General features: G+C 36.5%; 2 protein-coding genes across 4 annotated transcripts in view; one reads left to right on the top strand and one right to left on the bottom strand.

Moving 5' to 3' along the window:
* The window catches only part of SYN2 (synapsin II), a 148,771-nt gene that overhangs the window by 17,651 nt on the left and 115,722 nt on the right, over window positions 1–15,398 (bottom strand). For both annotated transcript variants that reach the window (XM_031609057.2, XM_090148074.1), the window contains one exon: window positions 4,719–4,868. In XM_031609057.2, the coding sequence (XP_031464917.2) occupies window positions 4,719–4,868 (150 nt within the window). The remainder of the gene's footprint in view (window positions 1–4,718; window positions 4,869–15,398) is intronic.
* The window catches only part of TIMP4 (TIMP metallopeptidase inhibitor 4), a 112,946-nt gene that overhangs the window by 46,556 nt on the left and 50,992 nt on the right, over window positions 1–15,398 (top strand). The gene's annotated exons all lie outside the window — the stretch shown is intronic.

The raw sequence follows: 15,398 nt of genomic DNA, 5'->3' as shown, positions 1-15,398 counted from the left end.
AAGACAGCCTGGCTAATGTGAGTAGGTTTAGCACAAGGAGTTGATGGATGACATGAAGCTCTAGCAAACCTAACCTTGGCCCCAATGCTCTTCAGCTCATCAACTGTTACACTGCAGGTGAACTTCTGTGAGACTGCAAAGCAGAGCATCATTCAGAAATGAGATCCATGCCTGGACTTTAGTGCAGAAAAATTTACTTTTCCTAACAAGCAGATGAATACTGACTTCTAGATTTCCATAAAACTCCATGATGGATCCTTCCCCGTCACGTTAGTTAAGATCAAATCAAGTAACTGTATTGTATACCTAGCATAAAAGCTTCAGTGATTAAAAAACATGCTGCTCATCATACGGAGTTTGCTTTGAAATAAAGAAATAGCAAATACAACAGATGGAATAGTAACTACTATTATGGAAGCACAAGAATAGGTAACTTGATAAGCTTGCTTTTCTGTCTGGAGTTAATACTTTTTTATCCACTCAATTTGCTCACTCAATGTAGTAAAATAAACTGGAGAGAACTGTCTGGCTGTAGTCAAATCACATAGGAGTTCAGGGAGTGAAGAATGAATAAGGTAAAGGCAAAAATTATAAAAAATCAACCATATGTCTGTAGAGCAGAAGATTGGTGAGGAGGAGCTCGTTGACTCTGCACTGAACTTAAAGTAATTGCACTGTACTTCCCTCTGGGTAGAAAGTAAAGAAAGTATTAAAATGTTTTAAAATAGAATGTTATGAAAGGAAATATGCCAAGTTCTGCTGTTCTGGTCTCAAAACAATTAAAGCACCATCCTCTACTTCTGCATCATTCATTTAGATTTTGCTGGTGTGCTACTTCTTTCTGTTAAATAGAAAGTAACCAGGGTATTGGGGATGCTCTGCTCTTTGAGATTTTATGTGGTTATGGATGTTGTGCCTCTGGTGCACGTATTTCTTCCTTCCATTAAGGACATAAACTTTCTTGTTCTGTGGTTGATAATGCACCGTGATCTCAACATAGCTGTAATGAGATAAGATTTTCTTAATATGATTTTCCTTATTTTCAACTGCTAATATCACTGTAATCATTTGAATTTTATGGCAATATTCTTGCATAATATTTTACAAAAAATTTACTTGATCACTACAAGTATCATGATTTGATATGCAGCTTTGAACGTATTTTACTAATATTGTTTTAAATATAAATGTTGCTACAGAAGCACTCATAAAATAGCCTCTACTGAGCAACCACCTGTAGTTTTGCAAATCCACACAGCAGAACTTTCAGCAGTGATCTTTCCTGTCAAAAGATGGAGACAGAGTTAAGCGATTCCTCTATCTACAGCATTTCACTGGGTACTTTTACATATTGTTTTGTCTTTTAAGGAAAGATTTGAGAGAAGTTTCTTAGAGGAGTTGTCAGAAGTGTTAGAAGAGGCTGCAAAAGGAGGAAATTTGGATTTCCATTTATTGCCTACAAGTAGAACACCTGGATTTTCGTTCGTTTCATGGAAAATTTCCACAAAAATCACATTCCTAGATATATTTCTACTGAACATTTTCATCATGGCTGTATGTAAAACAAGCCGTCATTTTTTTAAAAAGAAAGAGAAATAAAGCACTTGTTTGAATTTTTTAACTAAGTACAGTTATATAAGGCAATAAAGCTGTCCAGGGATTCTTGCTTTTCTTTGTAGTGGGAAGACTCGTAAAGTGACTGATAAAAGCAAAACGGGTAAGTTTTGAGTCCTGTAACTGAAAATGCTTTTTATCCTGGTATGGTTTGATCATGCTGTCAAAGGTATGCAGTAAGCTGAGACCACAAAAGCATGACAGTTTGTTGGCTGCAGACAGAGTCAGGGGGGAGAGCAGCAACAGAAAGAACTGTACACCGGTGCTTTCACCGTTACTGATTATTCATGTTCTTTTCAGTGTATCTTGTTATAAAAGGTTTATAAATAAACAAATAAGTAAATAAGTTGATATCTCAAACAAGTTTAAGAATCACAGGATCTGCAATTCTGAGTTTTTAACATGAGCAACAGAGTTGTCTGAGGTTCTTATTTTGGAACTCGCTACTTCTGGCACTCCGACAGAAGGAACTTTGCTGGCCTTCAAAACATATTCCAAGGCCAATTGCTTCATCAAGATTTGGCTGCACAGCTCTAAACAAAGACTTGTTTTCCTAATCATTGTTTTCTGATGGATTACTAGTTAATTGGAACAGTACTAACCATGGAGGGCATTTATAAAGTGAAACACTGTTTTGTGCATGATGAACCCAATGCCACAGATACGTTATAAAGAATTAAAAAAAAAAACAACCAAACATGTAGATAATAAGGGAACTCAAAATATGCAACTTCTATGGCTGTAAACCACTCATTTGACATTTTGGTATTCATGTTACTTTAGTCTCTAAGACCACACATTGACATGCACACACTTTATTTGGGATAAATTCCTAGCTTCACATTTCATACAAACTGCATGAATATGCAGTCTCTCTCCTTTCTCTGCAGGTGAATAGTCTTTATTTTTCAAGGATAGAAAATAATGTCCGAGATTAGAAAAGAAGAAATCTGTTCAAAGATGTAAGAGACAGCTTAAAACAGACTAATTGTATGCTTAGGAAAACAACCTAGTTAAAAATGAACTGCACATAAGAAGATATCTGATTTACATACTCATGATTGTCTCCCTGAGAAAATTAATGATGTTTGCAAATGGCATCTTATGTAGAAATTTAGATCACATTTGTCTGACCTAAGCTGGTGAGTAATGTAAGAAGGAAAATTTTAAGGAAGCAGAGTCTGATTAACTGAGAAATGTAAATAATATTGCAAATATTCTGAAGGGATGTCTCTCTGATTTTGGTCAACTGTAATCCATAATTAAGGGACACGATAAGGCAGGTAAGATTAACATTGAATAACATGCTGTTGCCTTTAGTAAAGGCTGAATTCTTCAGTAACCTAAACTTACCAGTGGAAATAGAGTAGAAATTCAGCAGCTCACTAGCAGATACTATCTTTTAATTCATCCAAGGCTTCTTTGCTTAACAGGAAAAAAATCCTGGAATTTAGAAACTTTCTAAAAATGTTGCCTGTCCTGTTTTCATTCTAGATCTGGTCCTCTGTAGGCAGTTTTAGGTGGAAATTAGTAAAACCTGTATTTACATACAACAGGTAACCAGTTTCTTTGTATGACACCAGTAACCACAAACATTTTTCCATCATTGCCTTCTTTGAAATCCAGGGAATCATGCCTATAAAGGACCTTAGATTTAGTGATTTAGTGATTTAAAGCATCTAAGTCACTGTGAATCTGTCCATTATTGCTACAGATTTTGATTTATGTTGATAAATCTTTGGGCAACTCCAGATTTGACACTTTGCTTCATTTGTATGTGTGACTAATTTTACAGTCCTAGAAGAAAATCACATTTGGTATGAGGTGATTTATTTTTTCCCTTTATTGTCCCTCTTTTTCAGTGCTCTATACAATAAACTTGAGTCATGCTGGATGGAAATGTCTCCATTGTGTGTGGTTCAGCAATTTGTGCTTAGGTTTGAGTGGCTGTAATATAAATAGAAGCCACACCAATTTTTTATGTGGGATGGTGTATTTTTATAACTTAAAACATGATGATATATTTGAAGAACAAGTTAGTCACCCTACCTCAAGAACTTGTCTGTCTGAGGTATGCCACAAAACTGTTTTCAAACTGTTTACCTGGTATGGAGCCTACTGGCAGTAAAAATAGATTCTTGATTTTGGCTTGGTAATTTCTGTAATATTGTTTGGATTACTTTGTTAATTAACTGAGCAACATGGAGCTGCGCTGGTACCAAGCAGCACTACAGTCCTTAGTAGTTTATTGTCATGGTATATTCCTTCAGTATATTAAAAGAAGTACATGAAAGTTGAAGCTAATGACACTGTTTTTGATTAGACCTGCTGCCTAGTCTAAGAACTGGTAAGAGTTGCTGTTTAGGTGGCCCCTTTATGCTCTTAAAACCTTGTACAAATTAATGACACCCACAGAAGTTTTCTGAAGTGTCAATAGAAGAGACTTTGTATTTGTAAGCACAGAAATGGAAATGAGAATAATGTCCAAAGTCTGAAAGACAGCTGGTAGCAAAGCGAAGGGCAGAATTCCATGGTCAATATGCTTTAATTATCAGACTATGTGAAATAAAATAAATGAAAATCATTCTCTTTCAATCTTTGAAACTAGTTTGATAGCATGTTAAAACTATTTCAGGAGTTTCCTAGATTTGAGAGGCATTTTCCTGAATTGTAGCACATCAAAAGATGATCATATAATTAAGGTCAGAAATGCACATGAACAAGAATTCTTATCTTAGCACTCTTACTGATATCCTCAGGGCAAAGACTGTTGTGATATTTAAACTTCTATAACATTTTATGTAGATGAAACTGGAAAAAATAATAAACATAAAACATAAAACTCAGTAATTCATGGAATCCAGAGCCACTGGATTACTTGTAGAACCATATCAACAAAACAGTAAAAAAAAAACCCTGCGTTACTCAATTGCATCCGTCCATCTCACTCAAGCATGACAAAGCTATCAAACATATTGAAAAGCTCTTGAATTGTTGTAGCTGAGGGTACATCTGCATAGCTGTCCAGCCAGATTCTTGAAGGACAATGTGGAGTGTAACATTATAGAAAAAGTTGCTTTATTTTAAAGACAAAGATTTCCTACCTGAGGCTGCTGAGTGGCAGTGGGTCTCTGAGGAGATGGTATAGGAGTTTTGGACAACATTTGGTTCATTTTGCTTACAACTAATTCAGTTATATGTTGCCTGTCTTCAATCTGATGCTCACCGATCAGAGGCATTGCACAGTCCATTACCTGTAAAATAAAATATGGAACCAAAGTAAACTTATTCCACATCTGTGTAGAATATCAGGTCATCTTTAAAAACAAAAGAAAAAGAAAAAGAAAAAGAAAAAGAAAAAGAAAAAGAAAAAGAAAAAGAAAAAGAAAAAGAAAAAGAAAAAGAAAAAGAAAAAGAAAAAGAAAAAGAAAAAGAAAAAGAAAAAGAAAAAGAAAAAGAAAAAGAAAAAGAAACAAAACACAAATGGGATCTGTATAAATGATACAAGTTATACCAGAATAAAAAACAAAAAAACCCAAGTGCAGGATGTGGATCAGCAGAACAAGAGAACAGCAGTTTTACCATGTAATCATGTAATCTCTTTCTAATCTCCAAGCAATATACAGGTGCAGTATGATACGTAGGCATACGCTCTTTAAGGAAAATGATTCTGGTGGGAAGCTCACAGCTATAGTAGATAAGGAATATGAGACTTCTTAGGCTACTCTGTTGACCTGGAACTTGTCTGCACTGCGGTCTAAGCTACATTTTGGATTGAGGATTTTTTTTCTCTTAGGCGTTGTTGTGGTTCAGCTCTGATCATCAACTGAATTAGAACATGGAAATACTAACTAAAACTTCAGCTTCCTAGCTCTTTGTTGGATTTCTGCTCTCACGTAAGGATCCTTATTGATTAGAGAAAACTTTGTAATAAGACCTTGTTGTTATTGATGGGCTGTTTTGAAAAGCAGCATGGCTGCAATGCAGCTGATGCAAAAAAAACCAACAACAACCAACAGAACAGAACACAATGAAAGCAGAATATCAGACAGACCAATAAAAATGTACTTCTTTCCATGGTACATGTTACTGGTCAGTAGAGTTCAGCAGTCATTTCATTCAGCTATTCTAATGGATAAAACTAATACTGAATTCTGTTCACTTCAGTGAGCTATAAGAATTTCTTATTTCCGCAGAGATATTGTTACTTCTACAGTGAGCCTATTTTTGGTGTATCTCTGTGTGTTTCATGAGAAATAAAAGGATAACAAAATGACCCTGACTACTATTCACAATGGCAATAGACATTCTTACTTCTGCAATAACAAAGGATTTAATTTGCTTTTGAGAAATTGCAGTCATTCATTCAATTCAGAACAAGGTGACAGCGTGTCATCTGCAGCTCTGCATTTTGGTGTTTCTCATAGATGTGGATCACAAGTGACTGAAGCCTACAATACAAGCAGTAATATTAGTAATTAACAAATGACTGTAAAGGATAAAGCAGTTGGACTACATTAGTAGTAATATACCTGATGGATGTTATTATGTCTGACCCAGTTAGATTGTTTGTACAAACTGAATTGTGTCCATCTAATTTCCAGTCTGTGCCAGATGAAAAATGTCACACACAATTTCTCACTAGTGTAGACAGATCTTGCAGTTGATGCAGAAGTAAGCTGTGCTGGTAAGAGAGAGGATGGTGGTGGATGAAGAAGGAAAGCATCACTAAGAAGGACTCCTCATGGATTTTGCCCAGATCTAGAAGGTGATCTAGATCAGTGAATTATATGGAGGTGTTTTAGTACTTTCAGAAGTGAACTTCCCTGTGTGTCTTTGTCTTCTCTTCTCCATTGCAGGTAAATGGAAGAAGACTGAAAAGGTTCAAAAGAGTCAAGAGACTGCTGGAGGACTTTTTCTGCTACAGGCAATTGGGAGTGCTAATGATCAGAGAAACTTCATAAATGTCACTCACTCCTACCCAATTCTAGCAAAAGGACTGAAAAAGAAAAAGGGCTCTGCTGACAGCATGCAGGGCTAGTCTGACTGGGGAAGCTGATTCCCATCTCTTCAGAAAGGTATTCTGATGTAAGTTGGCACACTGAGCTTTCTTCATTGATTACTCAACTTGTGTTGTTGAAGGAGGATGCTGAAATTTTGTGATAAGACCTGATCATGAAAAATATTTACAAAGTGGAAGAATGTTGTTCTTTGTAGGGCTGTCACAGTGATCAGACTGAAGGGAATAAAGCTGGTGGTACTGAATTCTATGGGATGAAGGGGTATAGTAGGGCCAACAAAACTCTCCTCAACCCATTAACTTACACTGCACATGATCTCCTTTATAGTGCTATAGAAATTCTTACTGATGCTGACAAAGACTTTGTTCTGATAATATTAGCTTGAAGCCCAAAAGTGTTTACATTATTTTTCTGTTTGTTGATTTATGAGAGACACTAACATTGCATACTGGCAATCAAAATGCTGACAACTTTGTTTTGGGATTTTCAAATCTAGGATGTGTCCTCTAAGCTTTCTCACAGTGAAGAGAATTTAAAATAAACCTAAAGTAAAAAAAGAAATAATAGTTGAGATCTGGAGCAAATATTTCCTAAAAATGAATGAATGTATGCAGAAGAAAGGCTTGAGTGAAGAAGCATGACAGGTGTGAGAAAAGAAACCTCACTTTCTTTAAGATCCACTTACATTAAAAAAAAAATATTTGGAATTAACCGTGAAAGAAGTTGCCTAAAATAAGATCCTGCCAAAGGATTAGATAGGATGAAGATCCAGAGGATTGGGCTCTGACTCTGAGTTTCTATTTCCAAATACTTCTATGACTACTTACACATAACTGTATTTGGGAGTTATTTCCATGTTGTTTACCGGAACACATAGAGAAGTTGTCATTCTTTGGCCAGGAATAAAAGAAGCAGCTTTGAGGTGTTGTTCAAAACTCCACATCCACATCAGTAAATCATTTAACCTATCTCAGCTCAGCTTTGACAGCTATAAAATAACATAAAGTCTATTCTGTTGAGATTTTGAAGGGCCTAATACCAGTTGTAAAATACCGTTTGGCTGCTCAGATGGAACAGTTTCATAAGAAAAGTTGGTTATTAGACAGCATTGCTTTAAATTTCACATTAAAGTAGCAAAAGAAAAGAACATAAAGTTTTGAGTACATTTCAGTACACTGGAATGGAAAATTACTGTGCACATCCTAAACTAAAATAAGTGATAGGTTATTGCTGGACTTTTACCTATGACAGATATATGATTTGACAGAAGAATATTAAGTTAAGAGTTATCGTTGTTAGATTGGTAATTTGTGACAGCTGCCAGAAGCAGCATAGGATAAATGAGTCTAATTTGGGAGGTTCCTTCAGATTTTAACCCCATGTGTCTTGAAACATGAGTATGAAATTAGAACATCTCTAAACAGAGATAATGTATGTAAAGATTCCAACAGCAGGATCTTAATGGTGTTTAGACACCCCTTGTATTTCCTCTATGTCCCAGACAAAAGTGTGCTTGTTTTGGTTAATGCCATGGAACTCAGTACCACAACTTGAGCAGTTTAAGTACTCACAATGTGTGAAGCTTTCAGACTCACTGGCAATGATGCAAGTTGTTTAATTAGTGAATATGCCCTGCTGGGCTTGACAGAATGGTTGGTAGATATGCATCAACTTGGCCAGAACTGGTTTGTGGTCATGCCACTCAGCAATGCTTAGCTGACTTGGATTTAACAGTGAAGGGCTTACTATTTGGAAATCTTCGAGCAGATCATTCCTTAGATCCAGAGGAGCCTCTGTTGAACACCTCAGGTATATTTTAAATAAAATCTTAAATTGCTTGAAGATAGTAAGATAGTATTTATATATCTGCCATGTGCACCTGTTGAGGCAGATTCAAATAAATATGACATAAAAAAAACAGCCATTTGTCCTTGAGAACCTTTTGTCACTGTGACAGGTTTTGATGTTGATTAAAAACCCTTTTGTTTGCTGCTGCTGTGCTTCTATTCTCCTTCCTAGTAAAATAATGAATGAAAGTTATCAGAAATCACTAATGTTTTATATAAGCATATCTTAAGAATTAAAATATTTTGTATTACACCAAGAGAGTCTAAAACCTTGTGAATGATTAATAGGAATGTCATGATGGCTCCTTTCTCCTTAGAGGGCTTGGCAAGGTTTAAACACAGACAGCATCCTGGTTTATAAACAGCCTATTACACTCTCTACTAGTCTTAAAATATCCTTGAAACACTTTGCCAGGTCTTTTTTCAGTATCTAGTTTAGCTATTTAAAATACTGGAGTTTCCCATTATGAAGATTTCATAGAAGAAAGACGTTTGCAATTTGTATGGATTAAAGTGTTACTTTTGTAGACGTCAGTAAAAACGTAGGTCATTATGAATTATCATTACTTAATTCATACTACTTTCATCTTTGATTTATATGCATTTCAGTACCCAATTCTATAGAATGAATTTCTCTTATCACCCATAAAACATATGCTGCAATGCATTTAACACAACTTTATGTTAAACTGTGAGAGACTAATTGTATATATTAGCAGTAATATAGAAACTACAGCAGGATGATTAAGTCAACAAAATGCTGTGATAAAATATAACACCTTTCAGTGATGTGACCCTTCAGTGAATTTGTGCCTTCTGCTGTTGCTTGGTATAAGACAAGTATTTGAGATTTTGGCTGCAAAACTGAGACTGGTAAAAAAGAAAAGAGAAATGCTGTTTATCTCTGATGACCATTGAAGGAAATGGGATGGGATTAATAAGAGAGCCAGTGCAAATATAAAACATCAGTAATTGCAAAGGACTCCCCATTTTGAAGCAGAAACTACTACACTAACTGCTATTGTCTACACGTACCTCTCCAGTACATAAAATATTTACCACCAAAGAATTATGAAAGATAAGAGTATCTACAGCTTTATGAAGACTCAGCTGAAATGGTGCTGGGAAAGATGGAGTTGCAGAAATAAGAGGAAGGGCAAATGTAAAAAACTCTGACATGGTAAGAGAAAAAGTTGTTTGTCAGGATGCTGAGAAGAATAAGAATGAACAGATGGAAGGCTTGCAAGTCAGAAGTGCCTAGGAAGTGTGACAGGAGAACAACACATGGACTTCACATGGAAAAAGACCTGGGAGTTTCAAGAGAAGGTAAGTGCAGAGGGAGTAGCAATTAATTTCATCAGAAATGAGAGGAATTTTGAAGGTCTATGCTTGAGAGTGTGAGGAACAAGGGGAAAAAAAACAACAACAAAAAACCAACCCAAAACATTTACTTTGGTCTGTGAATAAGAGAAGCTGGATTGAATTGTTGCTATTTTATGAATGTGTTCGTCTTCTGTGTTTTTTTATGGGACCTGGATGTCTGCAGTTGTGGTGAAAACTTTGACCAGAAAGGCAGAGGCTGAAAGAGAATTTAATGAAGAGTTCTAAGTATGGTGAGAGTAACTGACATTAAGAACAAGTAATAGTTTGAGAAGGTCATTTCAGATTGAGTGGGATGTAAGAGAAGGTGGTGTAATTTCTGAGAAGTAAGGAAGTGACTGGATATGAAGTAATCATGGGGCTTTCCCAGAGGTCTCTACAGCAGATGCAGGAATTATTTGTAATTGGAAATGTAACCACACCTGAGAAGTTGGCAGGGATAGAACTGGAGGGAAACATTGGCAGCTAGGAAAATTTTTACAGTCCCTCCTGCAGTGAGTGAATAACAAGATTTGCAGAAAAAGAATAACGATGGCTGGGAAAGTGAATCAAACAGTGAGGGACCCAACAGCCTGAAGACAAACTTATGTAACTGCATTTCAATCTGGAATGAAAAGAAACAGAAAAATTCCCCTCTCCTATGTCTTTAGGGATAGGCCCTGAACAACGTGAGAGTTAGATGTGCTCTGAGCAATTGGACAAAGCGACACCCAGATCTCCCTTCCATTCTAATGTCTATGATTTATGAGACACCTCTTACAATAATACCATGAAATAATACTAAAAGAATATATTTTCATGTCCAGTATTTCGTGCTGAGTTTTGGAACTGGATATGATTCAGATAGAATAATAAGTGAGTTTAGCTTCTGAGCACAGTATTGCAGTCTTGGGCTCCTTAAACTTGTGTCATTGAATAGTATGAATAACATTTCAAAGGAATTACAACCATAAGTAAATTGAACCCAAATACTGCATGAGGTACAGGTTTTGTCACCTTTACTCCCTTCTCATCTATTCTTTTCTGTACTTTAGCCAATACTATTCAGGACAGTGAATATGGAAATAGGCAAGTCTTTAAAAGATGGCACACTTATTGCTGGTGCTGTATCATTACATCTTGTAAAGCAGATACGTTTTATAAAAGCTGTGGTATATTTTCTAGTAGTTGAAACAATTGCAGCACCTTCAGAAATGGTGTTTGTTACTCCGGGATTTCAAAAAAACCCAATTCTGGTTTTTAATTTCTTAAATTGTTTTACAGTTCCTGAAAATGTTCCTTAGGAAGTCCAAATTTTATGCATCTTGCTAGGTTATAACCCACTTAGAAGCTAATTTTAATATAGCTTAGGATAAAAATAAGCAGAAACAAGACACTTGCAGCAGCCATCCCCACCCACTCCCCCCATTCAGTTTTGAGCAAAATTTGGTAACTATCCATGAGGCCACTTTAAAGGATTCTGTTCTTTTTTTTGTTGTTGTTTTTACTGCATTCATCATAACTATATGAGCTTTCTGTTTTGTTTCCCAGAGGCTTGGTTTTCTAGAAGTGAGTCATGAAAAAGGTATTATTCAGTAGTGAGGAGCAAGAAACACTCCATTTTGTGTTCCTTTTATTATTGAACTACAGCAGTATTAATTGTAAAAGTGAAAAATTAAATATCTTTCTCTCGTTTAAGTTTTTAAAGCTTAATGGACTTTAATTTGATGCTGTGTTATCAAGAATTGATAAAGTGGTTAAAACACTGTATGTTGAAATGATGTGTTCTTAGAATTCTAATTTCTACAATTTGTCTCATTGGTGTAACGATGCTTGGCAGCTGAGTATTCAAATTGAAGTAAAAAGAATAGGAACTATACGAACAGCTATGATTGTTACACACAGAAATGACTTGGGCTTCCTCCTGAGCAACCTGACAGCCCTTTCAATTCATTCATTTGAAGGGCTTTGGAAATGCTTCTTTGGAGTACAGAAGTAAAAGGCAAAAAACACCAAAACAAACCAACCCTACAACAAACAAACAATAACACCCCAAACCCCACGAGGTTTGCTCTAGAGAAGATAATTCTTTTCTGGGGAAAAAGTTTAGAAAACCTTGTTCTTTTAAAGGCAAAGTTACTTCTTAGAGCCCCCATCTAAGAAAACTGTAGAGAACTTGCAGCCTCACAGAAAAAGAGAGGCTGTATTACATTTGAATGATACTGTGACTCCAGTGTTTTGTCCTTGCTGTCTTCTGGCAGATTGGTCTGCATTTTTTTCCTGGGGATAAAAGTTATTCCTCATCTGCATAACAAGAAGGCTCAAATGGACACTTAAAAATTCCCATGGGTGTCGCAATTACAGTGTGGTGGAAGGATGAATGGTACACTGGAAATGTGTTTGTTTTATAATGTTTGGAAAATAATGGTAGGATTAGCCTGAACTCATTAAAGTATATAGAGTAGCTTCAAAAGTACAAAGATGCCAGTGCATAAAGTAGCACCAAGAAAACAGACTCAGATCTATAAATTGCATCCAAATTAAGAACCAAAAGCTAAAAATGTGAGAAGGCATTTCTTGTTATTTGTTATTACATTACTTGGTCAAAGGAACATGCACATCCCACCAGGAGAGCATCTACAAGAAGTTAATAGTAATTAGCATCTGCATATTTCTATTTCCTAAGAAGATTTATGTCTGTAGAAATCATGTGTTGGAATTATACATCAGTGTCACTAAACATCCTTTTTTTTTTCTTTCTTTTTAGCTATCTAAACCTTCTATATTATACCTGAGCAGGCATTACTCTACTTACACAGCAGGCATTACTCTACTTAAACAATAAGCATACTTTTCACAAATTGAATGGCCATTAAGAACATGGAATATGTTCTGAAATTCTCATAGAATAAGTTGTCAAATTGTCATCACTTCAATCATACACATAGAAGAGAAACTACTGGAGAAACTAAAATAGTGATGGTTTACCATCTTGAAAATTTGGGTGTGATGACTGGATCTGAGAATAACAACCAACACATTCTTACCTGCAGTGTAAGACTACTGTACTAGGTCACAGATTAAAATAAAATCACTTTACTGTGCTGCATTCTAAGAAGTGCAGCTAGAATATTACATTCAGGAGACACAGTGGTTATTTTGACTCTGTAGCATCAGCCCCTGGTACAGTTTGTTGCTCCACGTTTTTGGGGAATGAAAGAAAGCAAAATGACAAAATGACCGTCACAAAGCAGCTGAAGGGCAACATCACCAAAATAAAATTATTGATACAGGATATGAAAGTAATGAACAATATGAAATTAATTAACAGTTTTCCAGAAATAGTCATTTAATATTGATTTAAGTGTTGCATTTTCTAACATTAGTTAAGAATGATTGTTTGGAAGCACATGTGATGTTACATGGAATACTTAAGTACTGTGGGTATTTAAAAACTATTTTTTGAATTATGCATATTGTAAAGCTTTTGCTGAACACCTTTGTCAAAACATATATATGTATTAAGTTCCTGTAAAATGCTCTTTTCCCAGCTTAATTACCAAGAATCATTCTGAAATTTGTTTCTGTCTAGAACGCTGAACATATGAAGGATATTTTAGCACAGTTGTAACGTGATTCACATTCACTCTGAAGCTGGGCAAAATATATGTATGATTTCCTATTGGTGGCTATACTGTTTGAATGCTCAAAGTGGCCATACTTGCATACATTATTTCATGCATTAGAATATTTGTATTTTTTCTGTCCAGAATGACACAGAATGCTGTAGTTTTGTAATAGACTAACTACCAATCACTGTGAAAACTTAAGAGCAGGGTTTTCAGTGTAGCACTGCAATTCACAGAATCACAGAATGGCCAGGGTTGGAAGGGACCTCAAGGATCATGAATCTCCAACCCCCCTGCCACATGCAGAGCCACCAACTTCCTCATTTAATGCTAGACCAGGCTGCCCAGGGCCCCATCCAATCTGGCCTTGAACACTTCCAGGGACGGGGCATCCACAACCTCTCTGAGCAGCTGTTCCAGCACCTCACCACTCTCTCTGTAAAGAATTTCCCCCTGACATCCAACCTAAATCTCCCCTCCCTCAACTTAAAACCATTTCCCCTCGTCCTGCAGTTATCTATCCTTTCTAAGAGTTGATTCCCCTCATCTTAGTAGGCTCCCTTTAGGTACTGAAAGGCTGCCTTCTTTTCTCCAGGCTGAACAAGCCCAGCTCCCTCAGCCTGTCTTCATAGGGGAGGTGCTTCAGTGCCCTGATCATCTCTGTGGCCTTCCTCTGGACCCTCTCCAACAGCTCCCTGTCTTTCTTGTACTGGGGGCTCCACACCTGGACGCAGTACTCCAGGTGGGGCCTCACAAGAGCAGAGTAGAGGGGAACAATCACCTCCCTGTCCCTGCTGGCCACCCCTCTGCTGATGGAGCCCAGGATCCCATTTGCCTTCTGAGCCACAAGGGCACACTGCTGGCTCATGTTAAGTTTTTCATCTATCAAGACCCCCAGGTCCTTCTCCACAGGGCTGCTCTCAAGGACCGCTCCTTCCAGTCTGTAGGGATGCAATTGCTGTGCAAAGCCATTGTTTACAGACTGATTGTCCTGTTCAGCTCTAGTTCCTTGATCGCAGCACAAACATACTGCATCTATTTTCCCATATTGAAAGCAATGGAAAGACATAAACTTCTCCTGTACAAGTACAGATGGTCGTTTGCTCTTTATTACATTACAGAATTATAGTGCAGTAACTGTCATAATTATAGTATGGAAACTCTTGATATAAGGTGGCATTTAAGTAGAAAATGATTGTAAGTTTTACAGACGCTCTGTTCAGTGTGAGCCTTGCAAACAGTTCTGCATTTCAATAGGTTACGTATATTCTAAGTATTCCTGAGCACTATCATCTTCCAAACAAATCAGCTGATCCTGTAGGACAGTGAGAATTATCATGCATCTATTCAGTCTTTCTTTTAATTGCATCATCTCTTATGTACACTACTGAAAATGCTCTATAAACCCAATTCCTGGTGTATCCTGCAATTCTTAGAATTCTCTCTCTTCCTTTTTTTTTTTTTTTTTTAATCTAATTAGGAATGCGTCTGGCATGGAAAATTAGGGCATTTTTTCATTTGTTCAGAAGCAGGAAGTGAGGTACTCTGTTGTTCCATTATATAATTTTGATTGATTACTTAATTGTCAGAAAACTTCTCCCCCCTCCTCCCACCCAATGAACCAACCAGGCCTGATACAGAAGTTTTCTCTGTGTACACTGACTTCAGTGGAAGTTGATGTTGATTGCTGCCTTTGCTTACAAATTTAAGAAGTATCAAAAATGTTGAAACTGGATTTCAGTGAATGAAAGTGAAGAGTGTTCAGTGTGATAGCAGTTTGCAAGAAAGAATGCAACGAGGGGTCAAATAAAATAAAGAAGACATCTTTCATTTCCACTGGAAGCAGAAAACAGCAAGATGAAAGGGGATTAGGGAATGTAAGATTTGAGGTGGAGAGACTATGTGGAGTAGACTAATGACAGTCATTT

The sequence above is a fragment of the Phasianus colchicus genome, chromosome 11 (assembly GCF_987193195.1).
Source record: "Phasianus colchicus chromosome 11, bPhaCol1.hap1.1, whole genome shotgun sequence".
Lineage (NCBI taxonomy): Eukaryota > Metazoa > Chordata > Aves > Galliformes > Phasianidae > Phasianus > Phasianus colchicus.
Note: the sequence above shows the minus strand (reverse complement) of the source record. Positions and strands in the feature narration are given on the sequence as shown.